This window comes from Stylophora pistillata, chromosome 6 (assembly GCF_964205215.1).
Source record: "Stylophora pistillata chromosome 6, jaStyPist1.2, whole genome shotgun sequence".
NCBI lineage: Eukaryota > Metazoa > Cnidaria > Anthozoa > Scleractinia > Pocilloporidae > Stylophora > Stylophora pistillata.
The window spans coordinates 3589493-3615000 of NC_142524.1; the positions used below are offsets into that span (position 1 = coordinate 3589493).

The 25508-nt window shown below is 37.6% G+C and overlaps 6 protein-coding genes across 6 annotated transcripts in view; 4 read left to right on the top strand and 2 right to left on the bottom strand.

Moving 5' to 3' along the window:
- Positions 1 to 1372: 1372 nt before the first annotated feature.
- On the top strand, positions 1373 to 2062 carry LOC148727757 (uncharacterized). The gene has a single exon (XM_088763099.1). It carries the CDS (start codon positions 1373 to 1375, stop codon positions 2060 to 2062), a length of 690 nt encoding a protein of 229 aa, XP_088619225.1.
- Positions 2063 to 2176: 114 nt separating this feature from the next.
- On the top strand, positions 2177 to 2935 carry LOC111339019 (uncharacterized). The gene has a single exon (XM_022945594.1). The coding sequence runs from the start codon at positions 2177 to 2179 to the stop codon at positions 2933 to 2935; it is 759 nt and encodes a 252-aa protein (XP_022801329.1).
- Positions 2936 to 6092: 3157 nt separating this feature from the next.
- LOC111339018 (carbonic anhydrase 2-like) lies at positions 6093 to 10742 on the bottom strand. Its single transcript, XM_088763157.1, has 8 exons — positions 10395 to 10742; positions 9383 to 9448; positions 9013 to 9057; positions 8336 to 8664; positions 7880 to 7939; positions 7555 to 7621; positions 6837 to 7027; positions 6093 to 6260 (listed from the first exon to the last, which is right to left on the bottom strand). Exons 2-8 carry the CDS (start codon positions 9444 to 9446, stop codon positions 6144 to 6146), a joined length of 873 nt encoding a protein of 290 aa, XP_088619283.1. The 5' UTR covers positions 9447 to 9448; positions 10395 to 10742; the 3' UTR covers positions 6093 to 6143.
- Positions 10743 to 17496: 6754 nt separating this feature from the next.
- On the top strand, positions 17497 to 19948 carry LOC148727758 (uncharacterized). The gene is made up of 2 exons (XM_088763159.1): positions 17497 to 17924; positions 19811 to 19948. Exons 1-2 carry the CDS (start codon positions 17577 to 17579, stop codon positions 19844 to 19846), a joined length of 384 nt encoding a protein of 127 aa, XP_088619285.1. The 5' UTR covers positions 17497 to 17576; the 3' UTR covers positions 19847 to 19948.
- On the bottom strand, positions 18227 to 20761 carry LOC111345840 (uncharacterized). Its single transcript, XM_088763155.1, has 4 exons — positions 20259 to 20761; positions 20022 to 20177; positions 19805 to 19935; positions 18227 to 19714 (listed from the first exon to the last, which is right to left on the bottom strand). Exons 1-4 carry the CDS (start codon positions 20675 to 20677, stop codon positions 19020 to 19022), a joined length of 1401 nt encoding a protein of 466 aa, XP_088619281.1. The 5' UTR covers positions 20678 to 20761; the 3' UTR covers positions 18227 to 19019.
- A 42-nt stretch (positions 20762 to 20803) lies between these two features.
- Positions 20804 to 25508, top strand: part of LOC148727759 (uncharacterized) — a 5145-nt gene continuing 440 nt past the window's right edge. The window contains exons 1-10 of the mRNA XM_088763160.1: positions 20804 to 21246; positions 21415 to 21520; positions 21940 to 22101; positions 22295 to 22417; positions 22603 to 23522; positions 23875 to 23960; positions 24233 to 24340; positions 24553 to 24749; positions 25175 to 25243; positions 25456 to 25508. The exon at positions 25456 to 25508 is cut by the window's right edge and continues 440 nt beyond it. Coding sequence (XP_088619286.1) covers positions 20994 to 21246; positions 21415 to 21520; positions 21940 to 22101; positions 22295 to 22417; positions 22603 to 23522; positions 23875 to 23960; positions 24233 to 24340; positions 24553 to 24749; positions 25175 to 25243; positions 25456 to 25508 — 2077 coding nt within the window. The 5' untranslated portion in view covers positions 20804 to 20993. The remainder of the gene's footprint in view (positions 21247 to 21414; positions 21521 to 21939; positions 22102 to 22294; positions 22418 to 22602; positions 23523 to 23874; positions 23961 to 24232; positions 24341 to 24552; positions 24750 to 25174; positions 25244 to 25455) is intronic.

Here is a 25508-nt window from a genome sequence, read left to right on the forward strand (position 1 = left end):
AATGGTTTAAAAAAACAGCAGAGTCGCATCGCTATATCAAAGACTGGTAAAGCAATATAACTACGACAAAGGAGTATCACGTTCTGGATGTGTGTCAGGAGTATCGCATGATGTTTACGTGTCCCAAGAATCTGGCTGTGATAGGTTGAATAGCGATATATTAGAGGATGTTAAACCGAGGGGTGCCCTCTTTCTGCCTGTATCTAATTGCTACCCAAAAGGCAGAAAAGATGTCTCACAACACGAAAAGAGTTGCCTTCGTACCAGAACAAATTTACCTTCTCCTAGAGACAGTGGTTGATATTTTGAAGAAAGAAGAAGACATCGATGTGGATGTAATATTGTACTCAATAGAAGACCACGAAGAAAATCGACCAGACGCTGAACTTGCCAGGGATAGGATGTATGTTGATTTGAAGGGAGTGGCAATGACGGCAGTCAGAAACTTGCTTAAGTACATTATAGAGAAAAGATTGGAAGATAAATTGAAGAGAGTCAAGCAGACGAAAGGAAGCAATTGTGTGGAGAAGAAGAAAGAAGTAGAGGGAAAGAAAGAGTTAGAAGAGTGAACATTTTCATTATTTGAGACCATGTGAACGTTTTTGTCGAAACATTCTCATAGAAACATTTGTCGCGAAAAGTTTGCACGTGCTCATAATAAAGTTTTCCTGTTTCGGTATATTGAGTAGTTGATTAAGTAAGTTATTATTTCTTGTCGCCAACATTGATTTGTGAAATGTCAAAGGAAGTATTGACCGGCGTCGTGTAATCGAGCCTTCAAAATAAAGATGTATTTAATCAAATATTCGCTAGTAAAACCGCATGCGTAGATTAACACTATGATTGTCAAACAAGTCGATGTAACGGGATGTGTAAAACAAAATTGGAACTTTGTCAAGTTAGCTTAAATTACCTTACCACTGCGGACTTACGTATCTGGGTGTGCCGTTATATCCGTAGCTTATAAAACGTAGCATTTTTGTAACTGAAAGATGGGATTGACATAGGTCCTAGAACAGAACGTGTAATGTTGGATTGTGAAGAATAAAGTCAAGTTAACCGAAAGTATACAGTCCAAGTCTGCAGAACCAGCGTGTGCAGAGCTTTCTTCTAAAGTAAGTGAGAAATTCTGCGAAACCTGGTCCTTCGAGCCGGATACTGACAGAAGATGAGGGAACCGAAAAGAGAATTGAAGAACAAGAGAAAGTCGAGAGCGGGCCACAAAAGTTACCTGACGTAGGTTTTCAACGACTTAGACGGATGCCTTGAAGGGTACACTGAGGAAAGAAAAAATGACATTGTTCAGTGGAAGGATATCCTCCAAGAACAACAAGAAAAGCTGACGAAGTTGAAGAAACGAATTTTGGAGTTGATGGAGACTGATGACGACATCACCGAAGAAGATATGTCCGCAGAGTTGCTCGAAACTAACAAGGTAAAGTTTGATGTGAAAATGAGACTGTCTGCCATTGAAGACCGTTTGGCCGATACGCATCACGCACCAGTGTTACCGCCCAGTCCGAGCAGTCTCAGAATACAAGAAAACTCACCGGCTCAACAGAGCCACCAGACCGCCCCAGTGCGAGCAAAACTGCCGAAACTCGAAGTTCGAAAGTTTGGAGGCAACATCAGCGAATGGCAGGAGTTCTGGGACTCCTTTGAGAGTGCCATTGACAAGAATGCGACACTGGCCGAAGTCGACAAATTTTCTTATCTGCGAGGCCTTCTCGTTGAACCGGCGCGGTCAGCGATAGCAGGATTTTTCCTCACTTCGGCAAATTACAAAGCAGCGACGGACCTTCTGAAGAAACGCTATTGGAAAAAGACAGCCATCCAGAGAGCGTACGTAAACGATTTGCTGAACATGGAACCCATTTACAGCGAAAGAGACACAAACCGACTACGTATGATGTACGATTTTGCTGAGACTAAGCATCGAGCCCTTGAAGCACTTGGCGTGGGCCAAGATAGTTACTCTGCCATCGTGATACCCTCACTGCTGGAGAAACTACCAGAACAGCTGCGCCTGACGATTACAAGAGGAGAGGATCATCATGAATAGAACCTGCAACAATTATTAGAAACGCTAGGACACGAGATCGAGCTGCGCGAAGAGTACAACAAAAACACGCGACCCGCGAAAGGTCCTCGAGATGAGCTGAGGAAAAGAACCACAATGCACACAGAAAAGCAAATGAACTGTGCCTTTTGTTTGGAGGGACACAAGCACGAGGACTGTCAGAAAGTCAAGAATGTCAAGGAACGTAAGCAAATGTTACTTAGGTATGGTAGATGCTTTAATTGCATTAGGAGAGGACATGTTTCTAGAGAATGTAAGACCACTATAATTTGTAAGTACTGTAAGGGAAAACATGATTCATGTCTCCGTTGTAACGGACCCGCCGGGGAGGGGAAAGCGCCAGAAAGCGAAGGCAGTCCTAGCAATTCAGACTCGGCGGTGGGTAACAGCATGCACATCGAAACGGGAAACAGTGTTGCTCTACAAACGGCACAAGCCCAAGTCGCAGGGAAGTGTAGATCGCGAATAAGAGTGCTTTTTGATACGGCCAGCCATACTTCGTTTGTTACATCACGCGTAGCTGAGACGTGTGGCCTAGAAATTGTCCGAAGGGAGTGGCTCGCTGTCAACACCTTTGGACAGCGAGCAACAAGTTCTAACCTCAGGGAGGTGGTTGAGATACCATTGACCCCAGTGGGGAGAGGAGGTGTAATACATATAGAGGCCTTTGTTGTTCCCGAAATTTCGAGAGTCCCGAACGAGCGCCTGGACATCGTGCGTAACAGTTATTCCCATTTGGCAGACATATGGCTTTCTGAATTTTGCCGAAACGAAGATCAGTTAGATATAGATGTCCTAATCGGAGCGGATTATTTATGGCACTTTCAAACAGGCAATGTTGTCCGGGGAGGGTAGGTGAACCCGTAACGATAGAAACTCATTTGGGATGGGCTATTTCTGGTCCCCTGGGATGTACTCAGTCTACAGATAAAGAACGTGATCTCAGTGTAAATTTTGTAGGAACAGACAGTGGAAGGCCAGGGAATTTAGCTGAGTGGTATCAGTCTTATATTGAATGTTTTTTATACTAATTATTGTGAGCATCAATGATTACCTCATAAGACTGATATTGAAAACGTCAGTCTTATCATTTATTTATTATTTCCAGTAACATAATAATCGATGTTCTGGTGATATTTAGTGCGAGGTTCACTTTAATTTTTCTTTGCTTTATATTCCTTTTCACTGTCTACCATACCAAAAAATGGCAAACCTTGAGGTTAAGATATTTAAAAAGGACGAAATCTAGTCATGGTGATTTATTGAAAATTTATAGAAAATTTCGATAAGAGACAACAACACTAATATTTGTTCTTATCTTGGAGAGCCAAAATAAACTTTCTTTGCGTCATAATGCGTTTATTCTGTAACACCAGTCTGATATTTATTCTGACTAAATAAAAATAGGTTATAATTTCTTGCTAATTATTTAAGGATATCAAATTGCCGGCCTTGATTACATAAACTCTATTAGCTTCTGAGTGAAGATATCCGAAAGAAAACGAAGAACTATTACGGGTTAGAAAATTACAAAATGGCTGACAAAATGCTAAAGTTTAGATGAATGGATCTATCTCTAGTTCAGTCTATTACTGTGGTCTTAAATACTTAATTGTCTCTATCATGCGCCTTGAGAGTCAAAAGAAAGTACATATATGCTTCTATATTTTTAAGAACGAAACAGATACAGTGAGATTCTACATTTTATGTATTCTGTAATGTCCGGGTATTGTTTGATATTTTTAGAGTAAAAAAGGAAAAAAAAAACAGATATTGTCTGGCAGCCGGCAGAAATATTATTTTAAAATAAAGACTCTTGAAATACTGTGTTTAGAAAGTGCGTTTTGATCAAAGATGATGATAAAGGACAGCGTAAAGCAATGATACACTTTCCGTAGTCTAGCGCAAGTTCATCGAATATTCTTTTCCCTTTTCATTGAGCGCGTTAGCGGTGACTCTATTCATGTATTTATGAATAGGCTACGACTTTAAGTCTTGAAAGGGTTATTTTACTAAAACCTCATCAGTAACAGAGGCCGTCAATTTCACTCATTCAGTTGGCTAGTACCTGGAAACGTCAACTTGCTTCATAGCAGTTTAATCAGTTTATTTTTTGACGCTAGGGAAGGCATGATGGATTTCAACCACAAAGCACCCTTAATCCCGCTGTTCAGCATTCTGTACTCCCAATCGAATTGGCTTCTTTCTAGAGTAGTATTGACAAAGTTATGTTCTTGGGCGAAAACACAACGTTGCTTTCAGAAATAAAAGGAAAATAATTAACTAACTATAACAATGATAGTAATAATAATAATAGTAATAAAAATAATAATAATATTAAACATACTGTGGGAGACTCTGGTAGATCATTAGCTTTCCAGATGCAAAAAGTCCATCCTAACCAGTCCACTTCAAATCGCTCTTTCGGTGAAGACTTTAAGCGTAACAGTAGTTTCATAATATAGATTCATATTAACACACTTGATAAGGATAATGTTTTTGTGGTCCGGTCATTAGGAACTTTTCCCATTTTCATAAGCAAGAATCTTAGGAGGTCTACATTTTTTTAACAATTTAGGTTTCAGCATACTTTTAGAGCATAGGATGTGGGCATCCAGAAGTTTTATACCGCCATAGTAATGATGATAATATCAATGAAATCCTTTAGTTCGCAAATATCGATATCACATTTCCCAACAGGCATCAATATCTATTGACGTAAACATAATATATTACGCCCACACTTGGCACCACTTTCATGATTCTTGGACGCAGTACGTCTCCTCTTGAGTGTGGTGAAATGATTATGTTAATGATAGTAACGTTTTTTATATGAATGACGGTACCTCAAGGTACTTCAGATTGGTTGATACACAAAAGCATCCCGAGAGGTGTTCAAACACACCTTTGAAAGACCTGACAGGCATTAAGTTAAGACTCAATCAAAGTATGAGCGAAAACAATGGTCAAAAAGCTCTTTGTGTTTGTCTTTCTGGAAAAAAAGATCTGTCTTGAGAAAGAAATTGCCGATGAAATCGAAAGTTACAAAACTGCTGAGGAATTCAAACAAAGTAAGTGACTCAGACACTGAATAAACACTTTTTGAGTTGTTCAGACTTAAAAGTACAAGAAAGCTGCTTTTTCCTCTGAAGCGTGATGGTATTTTTAGAAGTGAAAGATATTTTTTGTAAAGGTTAATCATATTTTAAACAGGTTAGGCAAGTAGTTTAGGCACGTAGTTTAATAGGCAAGTAGTTTAGGCACATAGTTTGGGCACGTAGTTTACGCCTGTTGTCTCTGCGTCACCTGTCTCCATACTTTTGAATGAATAACATCAATACATAATAACATGGGATGAATAAAAGTTCACATAAAGCGTTCACCCTATGGACTTACGCGAATTTGTTAGTCTTTGAGAACATTTACTCGTACACATTCATTCCAAATTGCTGTCAAAGTTATATACAAACTATTTATGGAAAAATACATATCCCAGCGCAAAAATATATATTCCAATACAAATAGATTTATTCTGGTCACAGAAGGCGAGAGCACGGTTTTTTTTTTTCTACAACGGAAACCTAATCACCCATACCGCATATCACGATGTTACTGCATCGATGAAGGGATGTGGTCGATCAGATTCATAAGGAAAACTTGGATTGAACGTTAAGCCGAAATTGTTCTCACTTTTATCGGGACTTTCATGGAATGATTGACGAAATATATTAGTTGTTGACGAGGGCTGAGTAGAGGGAACTTTCTCTTCATCTCCAGCTTAAGAAAAGGCTCAAGTAAAATGCAAGTAAAATGCAAGTAAAATGTAATCAAAATTGACGCAATTTTTCATTTCTTGTTGACTTTCATGGAATGATTGACGAAATATATTAGTTGTTGACGAGGGCCGAGTAGAGGGAACTTTCTCTTCATCTCCAGCTTAAGAAAAGGCTCCAGTAAAATGCAAGTAAAATGCAAGTAAAATGCAAGTAAAATGTAATCAAAATTGACGCAATTTTTCATTTCTTGTTGACTTTATTAGTTTGTTTTGTCGCTCAGCAGCCGATTAATTAGTAACAGAAAATACATAGCGGCGATTGAGCGGCTGAAGTGGTCTGAAGTTGTCACACATGTGCGGGGGGTCCTTGGGAAAACGACCCTCTAACACTCTGAACTGCGACAGCTAAAAACGAAACAAACCAAGACAGTGAATCGTCAACTCCTTCGTAATATCCATTTTGACCAGTAATTAACCCAGAGATGCTGCTTTCAGCTAGAATGGATTGGCTATGTCTATCCTTCTATCAACCGGTTAATTGCAAAACTAACAACTTGCTAAAACAAGAAAGATGGTAAGTTTTGGGTTCGGTAATGGAATAGAGAAATGTTATTTTTTTTGTCTTGTGATAAGCACTGGATGAAGAAAAAAATATGATTCCAAAGGTTTGAGGTTTGATTCCTTATGTATTAACTTGGGTTTGTTCTAATTCGTGGATAACAACAGGCATCCCGCGGGGAGGGTGAGGAACCAAGGGACCAGGATCCCTTTCTTCCTCCCCTCCCCCTTATGAGGCCTGTCTGTATTTTCACTTGTCTGAAATAAAAGTTCTCGCTATGACAGGATCGTATGTTACTACTTAATATTATCAAGTCTTTGAGTCTTATTCGGCTATGTTGAAAAAATTAACTCCTTTCTCGATCAAAGTTTTGACCTTCCCCTGAAAAATCTCCACATCCGCCCTTCCTAGTTGATAATTACCTGATAGTCCGTGATAGGAACTGTTCGTCGCAAGACAAACCACATCACGCCTTCGCAACAAGGAGGAGTAGTGAGGGAGCCAACGTAGTGGAAATAATTTGACAGTACCAATGTCTTGTGCTTCCGACTTTTGTGTGGTATAAGGCGCATCAAGCGAATTCCGATCGCCCTCCTTATCTTCGCAGACTCGTCTGTAAAATTATTTGAATTTTTGATATTTGGGAATTTTTTCTAACACTTGGAGCGGTCACCATTTCTTTGACACCAAAAGCACGACACCAAAAGAGGTGGTGATTACACGGATGCAAAGAAGAGCAACCATACAAGAGGTTTGTGAAAAAATCTACATTGTCATTCTCACTCAAAACGTATCTTTGCATTTTTTCAGAGTATTTCATCATTGGATGTTGAGAAGTTCTAAAAGTGTCGCTTATGATGAAAGCGAAGAGAAGAAAAACTTGCAGAGCTGCTGATATACGCCAGATATACCACAAGATCTCATTAGCAATTCTACTTGCTGTCTGCCATACAATTCGAACATGATTTAAGCTCGGTGAGTTTAGTATTGGATCAATCAATGATCCCTTACGGATATTTTCTTTGTTCTCAACGCTCGGTCAGCTTGATATTGTCCTGATATTTTAATGAGAAATTCCTTCCTTGTCACTCACGGGAGTTAGCAATATGCTTACTACATTACTCAGCTTAGCTAACTTACCAACATCAATAATCTTGTGCATCTGATTTGCCAACCTTCCCAGAATAGTGTTTTCATTTTTAGAAGCCTGACAACAACATCATCCAAGAAAACGAACAATATGAGACACATAATTCCAACTCATGCTTTACGGCTATTCTCAGACGATACATTACTTTATGAGAATATAAATCAGTCTTAGAACGTAGTCCCCGTTTATTTTCGGACAAAAGGGTCATCAATGCAAAAAGAAAAGAGGAGGAAATGAAACCTAACGCATGGCACTAACGCTAATTCAAACCATTAAACACTAGGGTAAACAAGAATAATAATTATCAGTATTTACCCTGAGCCATACAGCTACGACTGCAAACCGTCCTCTTGAATCCTCAAACACAAAATGAATCTGAAAGGAAAGTCAAAGTTGAGAAGTTGATTTCTCCTTAGTACTCATTGGTTCGAAGTACGGGTCTAAATTGAGTATTATTGCAACTGGAAAAAAATGCAAGGAAAGTGTTGCTTTTAGAAGGCCATTTTCGATGTATCGAAATTCTAACATGGCTCCGAGGATTAGGGTATTCAAAACAAAAGAGGTTAATTATTCTACCTTCAACCTCAAAGCATATGTGATCTTTTTTTTTTTTCCCCAGTCCTCTCTTCTTTCAAGTAAGGGAACAGTTGATTTGTGTGATCTGATGGAGGGATACCTCGAAGCCGAAAAAAAAACCTTAAACCAAAAATTTAAAAAAAAAAAAAAAAAAAAAAACTCCTTGGAAAGAAATCAAGAGTTGCATCATATTACCTCAGCAGCAAAACGGTGGCCATTACGAGTGTGCTCTGATCCCCGGTCGTTTTCACATCCGAAATGCACGTGGAAATTAGTAAGCACGTATGTGTCTGAAAGACGACTTCCTTTGAGTCTCGCTGTTCCCTTGTGCTTGTCTACGAAAAAAGTGGGAGCGTTTCCATTGTTTTTTAACTCCCCACTGACCAGGCCGCCCAGTCTGTCGAATTCTATTTTCAGAGTTCGGAAATGTCTGTGCCTCACCCGACTCGTGTCGATGTTGATCGGAGATTGCCGATTACCACCACATTGCCTCCATTTTTTATACCAATCTGACGGACCAGGAGCTAACAAGAAATGAAGAAAGTCCAGGGATATCTTAACTTCTGTCTCAGCTGCTACGAAGTGTTCATAGATTTTTACTTTTCAAGGCGTTTTAAGGCTCTTGTGTTCTTGGTAAAGAACCTAAACACTCAAGGCACTTCTACTCTCTCCCACTGGGAACATAAATGAGTACTGGAGTACTGTCAGGGAAACCAGAACAAATGCCTAAAAATAGAGAAGGGGGAGTGGGGACGGGGGAGGGGGTGACGGGTAACCCCCAATAGGGAAGTATGTATAATGTTAAATTTCCTGAGGTATATTCTTAACTGCTTCAAAATCCATGCCAAAATCTATGCCAGAAAAAGGAATACCTTCTGAAGTAGTTTCTCCGTAGCTGAAAAATTCACCATCTTGCACTGTAAGAAATAAGAAGCGAAAAGAAGTTAGAAGAAGTTACGGTTCATTTATTCTGGAGGGGCAAAAGGAAGTAAGAAATGAAGAGGCACAATGTATCGACATCTGTAGCATCTGCCAGATATTTTTTCAGCGGTTTTCGCCTTGGATTTTCTTTTTTCTTTACTCTTTCCTTCTTTTTTGCCACAGCTACGAATTGACGTACAAGAGGGGCTAAAAATATGTCTTTGGCAAACATAACCCGCGCTATTGAATTTCAGAGTTTGTACATCACTTTAATGTAAAGCAAATTCCAAAAGTTTGGTCTTAAAATATCCTGGTACTCACGTTCTTCGCATTGGTTGCCCACTGCCACACCAAAAGCTGATAGCAACAACAGTAACAGCAACATTCCTTCAAAGAAAATTAAAGTATATAATAATTGTGCAAATATTTTTCGTAAAACATTACTTTAGGTTACTGCTTGTCTTTACTTCAGGCCATCCACAGAATATCAGCAAATTTGAAAACAAAGGTTCACTTTCACGTATCGAGCCTTTCTGACTGATTGAAAAAATTCCTCAAATTTTTGGTTATACGATCCACTATCTATGGAAAAACTCCAATTGAGTGATCACCTTTAAAATCGAAATACATGACACGAGCAAATTACATGTATCTTAGAACGTTTCTGCCCAGCATGAGATGAAAGAAATATTCTCCGTAACATACATCCATCTGCCAACAATTAAACTGGGTTCAACTGAATGAAAATCGGACAAAGAGAACTGGAAACTGAATTTTTGATTAGATTTAATCAAATGCTAACCTGATTTTGTTTACATGCCAAGTCGACATTCATCGGATAAGCAGCTTCAATGAAGTAAAAAACTTTTCTTTTTTTCTTTTCTAACAATTTTCACTGCATTACCGCAGTAGGGTAGGACTAGAACGAAACATATGCGAACCATGCGAGTAGTCTACCCAATAAATCCCACCCATCCCACCCCAGGGGAGGACATCCATCACGCAGTAATTTCGTGCGTAGGAAATTAACGTCTCCTAACCCTAACCCTGTAGGAGACGGGAACTCCATTTATTCGTCCCTATCCGAGAAGACTAGAATATCTAACCTTTTCCTGATGTTATAGAGAGGTAGCATATTCTTCTCAATTATTTTAAGACCTTTAAAACATGTTTAAGCTTTGATGCAAAATGGGTATTAACTTCTATTTCTTCGTGGATTGTTCTAGAGCACTCAAAAAACCTTCTAAATGCACCCGCATGAAAAAGTGAAGAGGTAGGCTAATAACAAAAACACAGTTCTAGTAACTTGATAGCAAAATCACAAATGACTTACCGAGGTCGATTTTGGTCTCCACTTAGTAGTTAAGCTTCGTCTCTGTACCAGAGGTAACTTAGTAAAGTTTAGAGATCAGGGAGGTTTAAATACTTAGCCGGGTGTATCAAAATAGGCGATAATTACTTCACTAAGATTAAGTGGTATTGGCCTAATATCTAATATAATCATACTTATCCTCAGGAGAATCAAAATAAGCCATCATTTACCTCATAAACCTGATATTTAACAGAATCAGTCTAATATTTTTGTCACTTGTAGTGATCATGAATCGGTAACCATGGTTACAGAAAATATACAGAAAATTAATGCGATCAATATTGTATAAACGAAATAAATAGATATAATGATAAACGTACAAATATTTTCTGATGTAATTTAATGTAACGCTCAGTTTAAATTTTTCTCTGTTTTATACAATTTTTCATCTCTACCATACCAAAAACGGCAAAATTGCGGAAAAAGTAATAACAGGTAATAAAAAAGCATGAAATCGAGTCATGGTGGTTTATTGATTATTTGAACAAAGCTAAACGAGACTGATATTTCTTCATATTTTGGAGAGCAGTTATGAGAGATATTACGTCAGGACAAAGTATTCAGGAATATTCAGTCCGATATTTATACTACCCAATATTTATTCAATTTGATAGGAAACGAAGCACCTTGGCAATACAACTTTAGAACTTCCAACTAAATATCGTCTAAAAAAAAAAAGGAACTATTGCGGGTTACAAATTTTCAAAAAAGCAGTGCAAAAGGCTGAATTTTAAATGGATCAATTTATTCCTGGTGTAATTCTTACAAAGTCCACTTTAGTTTCTTTATTTTTTTTTTTCATATACCCCAGGAGCTAAGAGAGAGTAAAAATTGTAGCCCAGCATAGATATCAACTTTCAGACTGAAGCAGATATCATAAGATTTTACCTTACATAATTCTGTATATTTCCGTATTTATCGGGTGCATGTAAGAAAAAGCACCTTATGTCTGGAAGAAGAGAACAACTTGATTTTAAAGTTGAAAGACTTAAAATTGTGTTTTGAAAATATGTCTCGACCAAAGACTATAAACAAACGACAGTATCAAGCAATGATACACCTCGCTAAAATACTATAATATTATGAGAGAAGAATGGCAAACCTTAGAAATGTATACCTAGCTTTCTACCTAGAGATTAGATTTTATTTCGAGTCTAAATTTATCTTAAACTTTGAAAAAAGACTTGTTTTCATGTGTCGGGAAAATTAAAAGGTGCAAACGAATTCCCTTATGACCAGATCGTGCCAGAGTTTCCAACGAATCAAGTTAACACTCGATATCTCAAGCATCCCGTATTGCCCAGAATGGTCGGCATCAAATGAGAAAAATTATTGAGGTGTTTCATTGACCCAGATTTCGGCGATGATTGGCGATCATTTGAAATCTATGAAACCCCTTAGTTTTTACTGTCGAGGTAGTCAGCGATAGTTTTAACTCGCTACCAATCCTTTAGTTGCTTGGCTACAGAACTTGCGATTCACAATTATCCATCTCACGATATATCGGCAAAATCTGAAATAGTTTTAGAAGTCCTGAAATCAACGATCGCCAGGCTTTTTTCCCAAGATATGAAACCAGACCTTAGAAACAGCTATCTACCACGCGATTGATCAGCCGACACTGAAAATATAGCTTACTTCAAAACAACCATTTGAATTATCATCAATATCATATTTCATAATATCATTAAATGCGCAGATATCAGTATATGAGCATCAAGATCTATCAGACCTGACATTAATACTGCCCACACCTAACAACACCTGAATGATTCTTTAACACAGTGCTCAAATGTTTTCCCCTGAGCGGTACTACAAATTTCGGAGACGAATCATCTGAACCGAGAAAGTTTACCTAGGAATTGCTACCGTGGAATTGCTTTACTACCTATATACTGTCTAAAGTCCTTGTAAGACATGTCCACAAAAGATTGTATCATCATGTCTTGGAATTTTTAAATGTTAATTAGCATGGATTTAGGCAGCATCGATCATGTGACACACAGCTTCTTTAATTTTTGCACTCTACTGCAAAATTCCTTGATGCCGGCATACAGACAGATGTCATATACCTCGACATGGCTAAAGCATTCGATAAAGTTCCTCATGAGAAATTACTTTATAAGCTGGAGATGGTTGGTGTAAGGGGTCAACTCCTTGCTTGGTTTAGAAGTTATTTGACCAATAGGTGTCAGAGAACTGTCATCGAAGGGCATGCTTCTGACTGGAGATATGTTCCATCTGGTGTCCACCAGAGTTCAATTATAGGTCCTCTTCTTTTCCTTATTTTCATTAATGATATTGCTGTTTACATCGGTGCTGATACAAATATCCACCTTCATGCAGACGATGAGAATTGCTGAGTTTAGATGATCATGACGCTCTTCAAAAAGACCTCTGTTCAATTGAAGACTGGAGTGGCCTCTGGGGTATGTCCTTTAATGCTGCTAAATGTAAACATCTTAGTATCTCCAAAAAGAAAAAGCCTAAAAATTCCTCTTATCAACTTGGTAACAATGTCATTGCGAAGACACGGTGTGAAAAGGATCTAGGAATTCTTGTTAACAATACATTGTCCCGGCATGATCATATTATTAACAAAGTCAACACAGCTAATAAGGTTTTGCTTCTAAAAAGAAGATCTTGTGGGTCGTGTGTCATTGCTGATGTTATTAAAAAGCTGTATGTTCACCTCGTTAGACCACATCTTGATTACGCCTCTCAAGTGTGGTCTCCTCATCAAGCTTATTTAAGCGATATGGTAGAGGCTGTAAAACGTCGGGCGACTAAGCTCATGGTCGGGAATAGGATTTCTTACAAAGAACGTTTGAATAAGACTGGTTTGACGTCACTATCTTCTAGACATATCTATTTAGACTTAACTTTTTTATTCAAATGCCTGCATAGTTATTATGACCTCGACATCTCTAAGTGTCTGCAGTTTTATGATTCTGAACATGAACCCCATAATTTAAAAAACACTGAACTAACTTTTAAAACTAACTATACAAGAACAGAATTATTCAGGTCGTCTTTCTTTCCCACAGCTGCTCGTCTTTGGAACAGTTTACCTATATCTATTAGGAGAAGGGAATCACTTTCTATGTTCAAAAATGACCTAAGACTCTACTGTTTTGCTATTGATAGTGGTGATTTAATGTAATTGTTATTTAATTTTAGTTAGCACTAAGTTTTAACATGTAGCATTTTATTATACTCGTTTTATGATACTGCCTGTCATTATGTATACTTATTTTTGTTCACGTTTTCTTATATATAGTTTCTGGTGGCCTTTATCATTAGGGACGTTCATTCCTGTTGTTAGGTCTTCCAAGAGCTATTTACTATGATTATATGTTTGTACATACATATATTTATTTTCTGTAAATTTATAAGAGTAAAGTAAAGTAGAATTTGACTCGTTTAAGAAAAAGAAAGAAGCAGAAAAGAGCTTTTTCTATCTCAGGAAACAACAAAGAGTAAAAAAAAAGTATAGAAGAAGAGGTTAGTATGAAGGACCCAATTGTGTAGGAATATAGACGATCAAATGAGGTGAATGACCTCTATTAAAGGCTACAACCTCAGCTTCATCCGATGACATTAAAGAAGCCCTGCTCTTGTGAAAAACGTTTCGACGCACAGATCTTAAATCATAAAATATCAAAGTAATATTTCATAAACCGAACATCTCCTTCGCAAACCGCTACTTTTTATTCTCTGTCGAAGCCTTTGTCTTATAAATATGTTAATATCAAATCTCTCCTCGTCGAGCTCTACCGCTTTTCCGCAAGGACAAAAGGTTTGCACGCCTTTTCATCGTCTACCATACCAAAGAGCGGCGGTACAACGATGACAGAATGATATTAAAAGGAACGAAGTAACAGTGATTTAAAAACAGTATAATAAATAATGATGATAATAATAGTAATTATAAAAGTATTAATTGGTTGAAAATAATGAAATCGAGTTGCGGTGATTGAGAGATAATTTTAATAACAGATAACTCGGTTAATATTTGTTCTTAGTTTAGAGAGCTAAATTTGCAATCCTTTCGTCATGATAAGTGCATTTTAAGTGCTTCACCCTGACCTTTTGTTTTGAGTAATATCTATTTAATGTGATATTAACTCTCCAAGGTTTAATTTAGAAACTCCCACGGAGGTTCCAAAAGTACAAAATGCTGAAGTTTAATTGGATCCATCTATCTCTAATTACAAGCTGAGCTGGGATGCACCTAAAAATGGCACTTGTTCTGTCAGCGGTTTTTCAGATATAAATTTCAAAATGGCCGCTCTTTGTCTGCATAGATTTGCATATTAATCAATTGGCTACATTATTACACGAGTCGCTATGATCTGTGGGATAGGGTAAAGCACATGGACTGTTCAGGGGTCGGCCATTTCACAACGTTTTTACCAGTGAGTGGCGAAGGATATTTGAAAATTTTGTCATGGACGCACCCTTCCAAGTTAAGTCCATTCCTGTTTCTTTGAACGACTGAGGCTGTTCGTTAATTTACTCGATTTATTTCGACGATTTCAAAACGATAGATACCTCCAAGAACTATCGGTGTGTTGAATTCTGGAGTTCTTTCTTGCCTCTCAGTTGTACCTGCCTCGAAAAATTATCCCGGTTGGTAAATTAGCTACTAAAAGAAAAGAACTATAAGAAATTTACCTTGAAAACTGCCAATGCCTTCAAGAATCATTTTATGATCCGGTGTAATCTAGATTTTTGTAAACCTGTTGCTCAAGATCAAATGGTATCTTTTCGACGTTTACGTGCCATAGGTATGGATAAGTTCTCACCTTTCTATTAGCTATTCATCAATTCAACTCCCCTCTTCAATCCATAATCGACAATCATGCCCCAATTATTCGTAGGTCTGTTACTCTTCGCCCTTGTATGCTGCATGCTTTACGGATGAAATTAAAGTTGCAAAGAGAAAGAGAAGAAAACTGGAAAGACGATGGCGCGCGCATAGACCACTTTCATAAATGGCTGCCGTATAAATATTCTTTTGTTTAAATTTAAATTAGCCCTTCTGGCCTCGCTTGAGATAATGTATTCTTTTGAATTTTGTACTGGAGAACGAGGCCAGTAGGGCTAATTTAAATTCAAACAAAAGAATATTAATCCGGCAGCCATTTATGAAAGTGGTCTATAACACCGAAGCCAATCATCTATTATACACCGAACATCGTCGCGAGGTGAATCACTTGATTCGTTGCGCAAAAGAGAAACACTTTTCATCTATAATTGAAAGCAACCAAGGAGATCAGAAAATATTATTTCAAGCAGTTAATAATTTGTTATACAGGAAACCGATAGTACGCTATCCTTCTGAGGGTTCTGATATGGCCATAGATGAAAAGTTCAAATCATTCTTTATTAACAAGATACGACGTATACGCGATAGTTTACCTGTTCATGGTTCTGTATTTTTGACTTTCCCTTACTTGAATAACTCTGCGACTCAATCCCGGCCCTGTGAATTTGCGACTTTTCAACGTGTTTCTACTGACTTAATAGCTAACTTTATTAAATCCACCAGTTTTAAAACTTGTGCTCTCGATCCACTACCAGCTTCTCTGCAAACTAAATGTTTACCAATGTTGCTGCCAGTGATAACTGATATTGTAAATCTTTCCTTAGACGAGGCACTTTATACCAAACTCCCTCAAAACTGCCTGGATTATTCCATTGTTAAAGAAGACTAATTTAGATACTGAAGATTTTAAGAATTTTCGTCCATTATTCCATTCTCAAAGAAGACTAATTTAGATACTGAAGATTTTAAGAATTTTCGTCCTGTTTCTAACCTTCCGTTCGTCTCTAAATTGATCGAGAAAGCGGTTGCGGCACGACTTGTGCAGTATATTGATGACAACAACCTTGATGAGAAATTTACAATCTGCTTACAAGATATTGCATAGCACTGAGACTGCCCTTCTGAGAGTTCATGACGACATCTCACGTACTGTGGAGCGTGGTTGTACTGTTGTTTTATTACTGCTCGATCTATCTGCGGCATTTGACACGGTCGACCATGGTATATTACTTCACAGACTTTATAGTCGGTTTGGTATCAAAGGCAAGGTTCTTGCTTGGTTTAAGTCTTATATCACCGACCGCAGTCAATTTGTTAGCATAAACGGATCAAATTCCTCTCACTCTGATCTGATGTTTGGAGTTCCCCAGTGATCTGTTCTAGATCCGATTATGTATTTACAATATACGTCTCCTCTCGGCGACATTATAAGAAGACATGATATGAACTTCCATGATATGAACTTCCAGTGTGCAAGACTGATCATCTTAAAAAATCTTTTGTTGCTAGCTATAGCCTAAGGATGTAAATATATATGTTTAAGTATGTATATTTTCTTAACACAAGATTATCCTAAGTGAAACGTTTTTATTAGATTTGTATATTTTTATTATTAAGATTTTCAAACTATTTTAACTATGAATTTTGTTTCTTGTATATTATACACGTAATTCAGTCTTGGGACTGCGAGGTGTTTCTTTTTTATAAACAATTTATCTTTTAATCTTCATCTCCATTTTTACGCGGATGACCGTCAAGTTCAATTTTCGCATGACTCAGTTTCATCAGTTACTAGTACGAGAATCGAAGCCTGTTTACAAGATATTGGAACTTAGATGTCATTGAAGAAACTCAAACTTAAAGGTGATAAGACTGAGCTTTTGGTCATCGGATCGGGCAACCTGTCTGCTTCTCGGCTTCCTTCTTTTACAGCGATTGATGGATCTGTTATACAGCCTTCGAACTATGCCAGGAACATAGGTGTAATCTTTGACAATAAGTTAAAAATGGAACGTCAAGTTTCGGCTATTTGTAAATCTGCATTTTTTCACATCCGGAATATTTCTCGGATTAGAAAGGTTTTTGTCAGTTAGTGGTACTAAGGCGTTAGTACACGCCTTCGTTAAGTAAGAGATAAATACCGAGAACGGAGGTATTAATGCATATACATCCCGAGGGCCGTAGGCCTGAGGGATGTATATTCGCTACTTTCGCATGACCCATAATGCCTTGCGCCTTGGGGGGTAACCTGGACTTCAGTGGGTGCCATCTTGGATTCTCGTCGGACGGACTGGTTGTTGACATGTTCTAGAATGGGTAAAAGTGACTTTTGTTGTGCCCATGGTTGCTCAAATAACCGTAAACGAAATCCAGATTTAAAGTTCTACAGAATTCCAAAAGAAGAAAGGCGAAGAAGAGCTTGGTTGCAACGTATAAGACGAGTGAATTTCACTCCAACAGACAACACTCGTCTTTGCTCAGTGCACTTTGTTGGAGGTGCAAAGTCTGACGATCCAAGTGACAAGGCATTCGTGCCATCAATATTTATCTACAGCCATAGTTCGATTAAGACATCTAGGTCGAGCAAGAACAGTTTAAAAACGGACTCGACACAGTATGTTGAAATTCCAAAGCCAAAGCGAAAGAGACTTGAACTACATGTAAGTTATGGGTGATAGGGGGTTTGATATTAGTGATACAATGCTTGAAAGTGGGGTTAAGGTTACTATTCCGGATTTTAAAGGGCAAGGGGGGTCAGAAATGAAAAAAGAAGAGGGGGAAAGGTCTGAAAAAATAGCAGAAGCCAGAATTCATGTCGAAAGGGCAATTCAAAGGATCAAAACTTATCACATTCTTGATAATGAAGTCCGACTGAGTATGGCTCACTTGGCAGAACAGATTTTTACTGTATGTGCATATTTAGTTAATTTTCAGACAACAATTTTAAAGTGAGCACAAACAGTTTTGAAACAAGAACTGGCTATTTTTATTGATTTCTTATATTTCTGATATTTTCATGTTTATAATATATTACCAAGTAAAAATGTTAGCAACACCTAGAGTCTTGGCTGTGAAGCAAGTAAATTATTATTAAAGTTTGAAAATAGAATTACTTGCATATTATTCCATTGAAATCTATTTAAGCAAAAAAGCTATACATGTCACCTATATTAGAGTGATTTTCATTATGGTTAATCGTAATCTTCCTTTCAATTTTGATTCTATATCCCTTGATAAAGTAGGAAAAAACAATGCATAGTTCACCCATACTTCCAAAGCAGATTGAAATATCCTTACTCTTGCCTTAAGGTAGATAAAGTGGAGATATCAATGCCTAATTTACCTATCCTTTCCAAACCATCCTTCACTCTAGGGTACGCAAGCTCCAGTAGCAGTACATTATAATAAAATTGCTCAAGTCTTGACAACTTAGTGTTCCAAAACTCAGGGTTGTATACTACTCGTTTAAAAAATAACTTGATGCCATCTGAAGCAATAAATTCTGTCCACTTTCTTCCAGTGCAAAACAACTGCTGTTGAATTTGATAATAGTATGGATGGTTTTCATTTATGCTATCAGTAGCTTTCACAATGTTAAGCCTCAAGAGAGCAGTTTCTAGTGTTTCACTGTCCTGGGGATGAATTTTCTTGACTTCAATGGAACCATTATCACCAACAAGTCCATCTGGTGAGGCACCCAAGAATGGATGGGACTTGGATACAAAAAATCCATATGGCTGTACTTCATTCCCTGTTCATTTAGAATATTGATTAATAATTTCCAGTTCTGATTTGACTCCATCCTTCATGTATTGTGATTGAAAGGCTTTGTTGTAACAGAGGATTTCTTGCATGGCTTTGGTGGGGCTTGTTGTTTCTTTTATAAGAGCACGCTTACACTTGGATGCAGTGATTCTAGGGAAGCGCTCAGCATGCCACTGGGAGCTCCTCGACTGTTCTCTTGTGGCATTTTCAATTTCATTAATTCTGTCATCATCCACGCTAATCTTCTCAATGATTGAATCTGCTTTCCTAAGAATATCAGATAAGGATGCTGGATGATCCTTTATAGGGCTTATAATGTTCTCTTGTTTGGTTCTTTCATTATCTTCAAAATCAACTTGTATTTCATGACAAAAAACAAGATTTATGTCATCAGCTGTCATAAAATCAGGAAGATTATGAAGTACAGTTTCAGATATAGTGTAATTTTCTTTACTACCAAGAATGTGGTAGATTGGTGGCAATGGACTACCTAGATTTGCATCATAAATATTTCTTTTCAAGTTAATTTTGTGTTCCTCCATTTTTTGTTTTTCCAGATCATCAATACCATAATATTTTTCTGTTATGGTTGGAGTAGGCTTTAATTTCTTTACAGGAGGCTCCTTTCCAAACTTGGCTTTATAAAAATTTATATCTTCTACAAGGACTGGTTCAACCTTGACACCTGGCAATGAAAAAATATATATATATTACAAAAATGTTTCCACAAAAAGGAAAATTAAAAATGTTTTAACAAGAAGTGAAATGCTGTTACCTTTAGGATCAGACCATGAACATGGCAAATCAGTGCAAGTGAGATCTGGTGGAAGCTGCTGTTTCCCCTCTGCCACAACATCACAGAGCATAAAAAGAAGTGCTCCAATATGGCTGCAGTCACCTCTCAATCTATAAATAAATAATTAATACTACATCAGAAAAATCATTCACAGCTACGTGTACGAGCTGTTTTATAAATGGCAGAACAAACATACCCAACAGTACATGTGAAGTGGGAAAACACTGGCTTGCTTGTAGACCTTTGTAGTACCAAGTACATCAGTTTACTTTCTTCACGGTCCGTACAAAACGAGGGATTACAACTGCCTCTGAGAGCCCAAAAGTTCTTGTATTCAGGAAGCAAATGAACTCTAAAGAAACAAGGCAAATAAAAAATCAATTTAACAACTTTTCAAACAGATCAATATTGCTAATTTCAATTGTAAACTTACTTGACTGAATGAATTCCCTGCTTGTGCTCCCAAGCACGTAGTGTTTTGTATTTTCTCACTGCTTTCTTGTCGTATCCAGCTCCGATCAAGTACTCTTTTACTATGGATTCTTCCATCAGTAATGGTACTCCATTTAAGTTCTTCTGCCAGTCTTTTAGTTTTGGAAGGTACATAATTGTTGGAGTGTTGGTGCACGAAGTAGAAGATTGTTTGGTAGTATTGCTTCCAAGACCCGAAGTAGAGATTTTTAAAGCGTTACATACGACGTTGACAAGTGCCTTTTTACCAATTGATTTTTCAAAATCAATAAATAATACTTTGCAGATTTCTTTCAGCCTCGGTTTAGTTAAACTGGACACTTCTTTGAAGGTTTTTGGGAGTTTCAAATTCACCTTGCGTTGAGCATCAAGATCCGCCATTTTGTTTACAGTGGTTACCCCCCAAGGCGCAAAGCATTATGGGTCATGCGAAAGTAGCGAATGGATTAAAGGATCCCTTCCAACCACAATACATTGCGCGCGCGATATGTGAAATCCGCCATTTTCTCTGCCATCCGGTATTGGACAAGTGGTGAAGTGGAAAGAAATCCTCGTTCATCCGAGTACATTTGCCTCACTGAGGCCTTGAATTTCCTCAATCGCGTTCCAAATTTATTGTTCTTTCTATTTGACTAGTTATTTCTTAATTATTTTTTCTGTTTGGGAGAAAATTTATCGGGTAAACCGGAGGTCTTCGATGGCCTTTCATGTTCCTCACCGCGGACGACCACAGGCAACCGAGGGAACAAAAAGAATTATCCTTCGAAAGTCAACTTTTCGCCTGTGGAATGAAAGGAAAGAATTGTTGAATATCAAGGGGCTAAGTAACAGCCAATTTGCCGAGATTTTGCTCCATCAAAACATTGAGGAGCTTCGTGCGAGGACGCTGAGGAGCAGTTCCTGTCAAGAACTGCCAGCTGAAACCTCTATCGACAACGGACCCAACTCAAGTAAGATTTGAGTTCCGTTCATCAGTCTATTTCTCTTCAAGGCTGGTGCACTTTCATTTTGATTTTTTCAAACTGTGTTATCTAAATCCAGTAAACAAAAACTGTTTTCCACTTTTTAGCATTGAGTTTGATTTTGGTCGACTCATTTATAAATGATGTTCTGTATAGGTAGACGTGAGCTCTTCCAATCTACCCCTTTGAGCAAAAGAGCAAGGATCGAAATTGATGTATCTCCTGTAGTTCCGGGCAGAAACGAAGAGGACACAAATACACTGTGAGTACACGCGTTTTACATCAGTTTCACTGAACTTTTAGCCTCAAACTAATGGTAGGCTGGATGAATGTATAGCTGAAAGTATTATTCTGACCTGCTTTTCATCAAATTGACATGCGAATAAACATAAATATCATTCTTATTGCATACGACACCAGTGCTTCCAGGGAATTTCTAATATGATTTGTTTTACACAAACAAACCTTGGCCAACTTCTTGTGGTAATGTTTCAGTTGTCTTTTTATTGCTATGATGATGATGATGATGATGAGGATGATGATATCGTAATTCTTTAATTTTTAATTATTATACTTTATTACTTTTCCTCAGTTTTCTAGCCCTGAACATTCACACAAATCGTGTTTTGAATTACCACTGCATTGTAATTTTGGACATTGTTATCTTTATTTTCCTCTCAGTGTCGATATAACTGGGGTATCCGTTGGGCAAGAACCAAAAAAAGATGATTTTCGGGCTCAAGAAATCTCAGTGTCTGCAGTGTCACTTGCGCAGGGTATGGCTACCCTCAATCCTGAATTTGGGAGTCTCAGAGGAGATCCTTTTGTGGATGATAGTATGGGGTATGTACATGTGTATTAATTGATTTAACTTTACTGCAAATTTAGGATCATGTTTTGGTTATATATCTTGATCCTCCACTGTTGAGTGCATTGAACACAACATCTTTTCATGTTCAAGATGTCCCTCATGATTATTTCTAATGTCAATAACAAACAATATTTAAGCTTTCATTGTTTTGTCCTTTGTTCCTAGTTCTGGTCCGGTTTCAAGTGATGAGTCCATTGACAGTTCTTTGTCTGATTATGAATCTTCTGATGCCCTGTCCAGTGAAGGTGAACGTGAAGAAGATGACCTGTATCAGCCTCTGTCTTTCAGGTCAGTAAATATCAAATTGATGAAAAAGAAACATCTTGTACTTATTCTAGGGATTGTAAGGTGAAATCCTGAGGTATGAGATTAAGGAAGATTATTTTGGCAGTCAAATGTAAAACTGCCCATATGCCGCAAGAATTTGAAATAATATTAATTTTGATGATTTCAACTAATTTATTGCATTGTAGCTCCTATGAGCATTCAGTAGATGAAAGTGCAACTCTGACAGCTATTGAATCATGCCCTATTGCTGAAGGAAAGTCAGTGGTTCAAGGGCATCAAGAAGAACCTGTAAATACCTGTTCTGATGTTCTACCAGAAATGGTATCTCGTACTTGTCAAGAACACAAGAAAATGTTACAGGAAACTATTCAGAAGGATTTTAAGGAACTTATGAAGGGCAAAAGTTCATCATTAAAATATCAAGCCCTGTATGAAGGTGCACGAGTGATGGTGGATGTGGAGAAAATTTTGCCATTGTTTGAGGTTCCATGTGGGAAGAAAAGTTGTGGAGAAAAAAATGAAGTTGTGGAGCAAAAGCTTGAAGCTGGTGTGTTGACAGTTATATACCAGTGCAAAAATGGCCATCGTTGTGTCTGGCACTCATCCAAAGTTCTTTCAATCAAAGGTGGGCAGAAAGTGTTTGTTTCATCAACTCTCTTGGCAGCAGCAACATTGATTACTGGAAATAACTTTGAAAAAATCAGCCTCTTTGCATCTTCTTTGAACATGAATTTCATCTCATCAACGACTTTCCATCGTATTCAGACATTTTATGTTGTTCCAAGCATCAAGGAACTATGGGTTGAAATGAAAGGAAAAATTTGGAATCTATTTGAAAAGGACCATTTGGTTCTTTGTGGTGATGGGCGAATGGACTCCCCTGGTTTTAGTGCAAAGTATTGTTTGTACACCATGATGGACCACTTCCTGGATTTAATTGTTGATGTTGAGGTAGTGGACAAGAGAGAGGCAAGTGGCACCTCTTCACTCATGGAAAAGATGGGCTGCAAGAGGATCCTTGAGAGAATGGTGGGAATATTAAATCTTCAGGAGTTGGTGACTGATGCATCTAGTGTTATAATGAAGATGGTCAGAGAACTAAAAAGTAATGTTTTAGTAAATTTTTTCAATTTGATTTTCTATACTTGGCCCCACGTGCTTTGTTACCTCCTTCAAAACATAGGCTAAAATTCATGAAGAATTTTTTTTTTTCTGTTTATGCCAGTTGAACATGTGATGGTTTCTTTTCATTGATGTTTTATTTGTTGTTGTTGCTTTCTATTTGTTGTTCATCTCTCAACTTTTTTCAATTTTTTTCATCCAATTCTTTCCATAGAGGTGAAAAATATCCGGTTTGCATTCACAGTTGAATTTCAATTATGTTATATATAGTGATTCAAATTTCATTCTCTTCTATTATTATTCACTGTAATCTTAATGTATGTGCTTTCTGACAGGTCAGAATTGTGAAGTGCTGGAGCACTTTTTTCATTCGCTAGATGTGTGGCACAAATCTGTCAAGCTGACAGCAAAGGTATCTGCTGTAAGTATAATTTTTTAGGTATTGGATATAGATTTGCAAAGGTGTGACTTCAGGGTGGGTGCTGCGTCTCCTATTGGTAAGGCATTAATTCTACTGCATTTCAAGCAAGGAGAAGGCCCTCAAAATGATATTGGGACAACACAAATGTGTAGGTATCTTTCTTGGACTATGAATCCTACTGTATAACTTAATCTCAATCTGGATCCTAATTCAGATACCAAAGTAGGTTTCTGATTTACAGGCCACCTGAAGTAAAATCATTTCTTCCATAGGCCTCAAAAATAAAGGGGTGTGAAGCTTTGGCACAGTGGATCGAGCCAATAAGAAACCACTTTTGGCACTGCACTGAAACCTGTGATGGGGATTTGAGTAAACTAAAGGTAGGTCTATCATAATCAGTAGGCTGCTATGCATGTACACATTGTTAGGTAGTCATAAATGTAACACAATTTTACGTAAAAATGGGTTTTTCTGAGAAGTGTGTTCTAACAGTAAACGACTGGCAAGCAACAGTTGCAGTGTCATCCAACTGTGCTTCAGATGACAGTTATTTACGGGCAAGTAGTGAATTAAATTGGTAATATTCTTGCAGGAAATGTGGATCGGAGTAATCCACCATGTCTGTGGAGAGCACGAGTGGGAGAATGGTGAGTGCTCCCATGGACAGTTGACTGATGTAGAAGAGGGAAAGGAGATTTTAGCTAAAGACTCAAAAGCAGCAGAGGAGTTGCGGAAAATAGTATTTGACGCTGAATGGTTGAAGTCTCTACAACACTATGTGAGATTTAGGTATGTTCTTCCTGTCTGGATGCAGAACACACAACATACATTTGTCCCTAGTTACCATTATGAATGAGTTTTATCAAAAAATAGATGTTCAATTATCAGATTACAAGAATGAAGTTGGAATCATCAAAGCCTACCATGCCATACCAGAAACTTTATTTTACATTCAGACTTGCAGAGTAGCAATTGCTGTTCGTTGAAAACAGTAACAAGATATTTGACATATGTAACCTACCATGAGAAATTCTCACTCAGGGTTTGTTGCAAAATTATCCAAACATTACAACATTTGTTAATTTAATCCTTCACGTTTTATAATCTTTCCCTTCTAAATTTTAAAATTTTGGAAATTATAACTTTTGATTTGGGGCACTCCTGGTATTGGAAAGGTTGATAAATGGTTGTTTTGCTTGTTTTCACTCCTCTAGGCACACAAGTAAACTGGAGAACTTTAACTCTATGTGCCTGAAATATGCTTCCAAACGAATTGCATTTTCGTAAGTAGCAATCATTATTCATGCACATATATTTCATTTTTTTTTTTTTAATGTTTGTTAATCCCCCCCCCCTTTTACTTGACAACATAATTATTTCGAGGTTAATTTGAGATAGCACAAAAAAAAAAAAAAGAAAAGAAAAAAAAATTGCCATACACTGCCTCATTTAAGAACCTGCTAATTAGAGAATGAATGATTTTATCTATTCTTAGATATGAAGTCTTCACCGGAAGGTGTTTGTTGGCTGTGCTGGATCACAACTTCC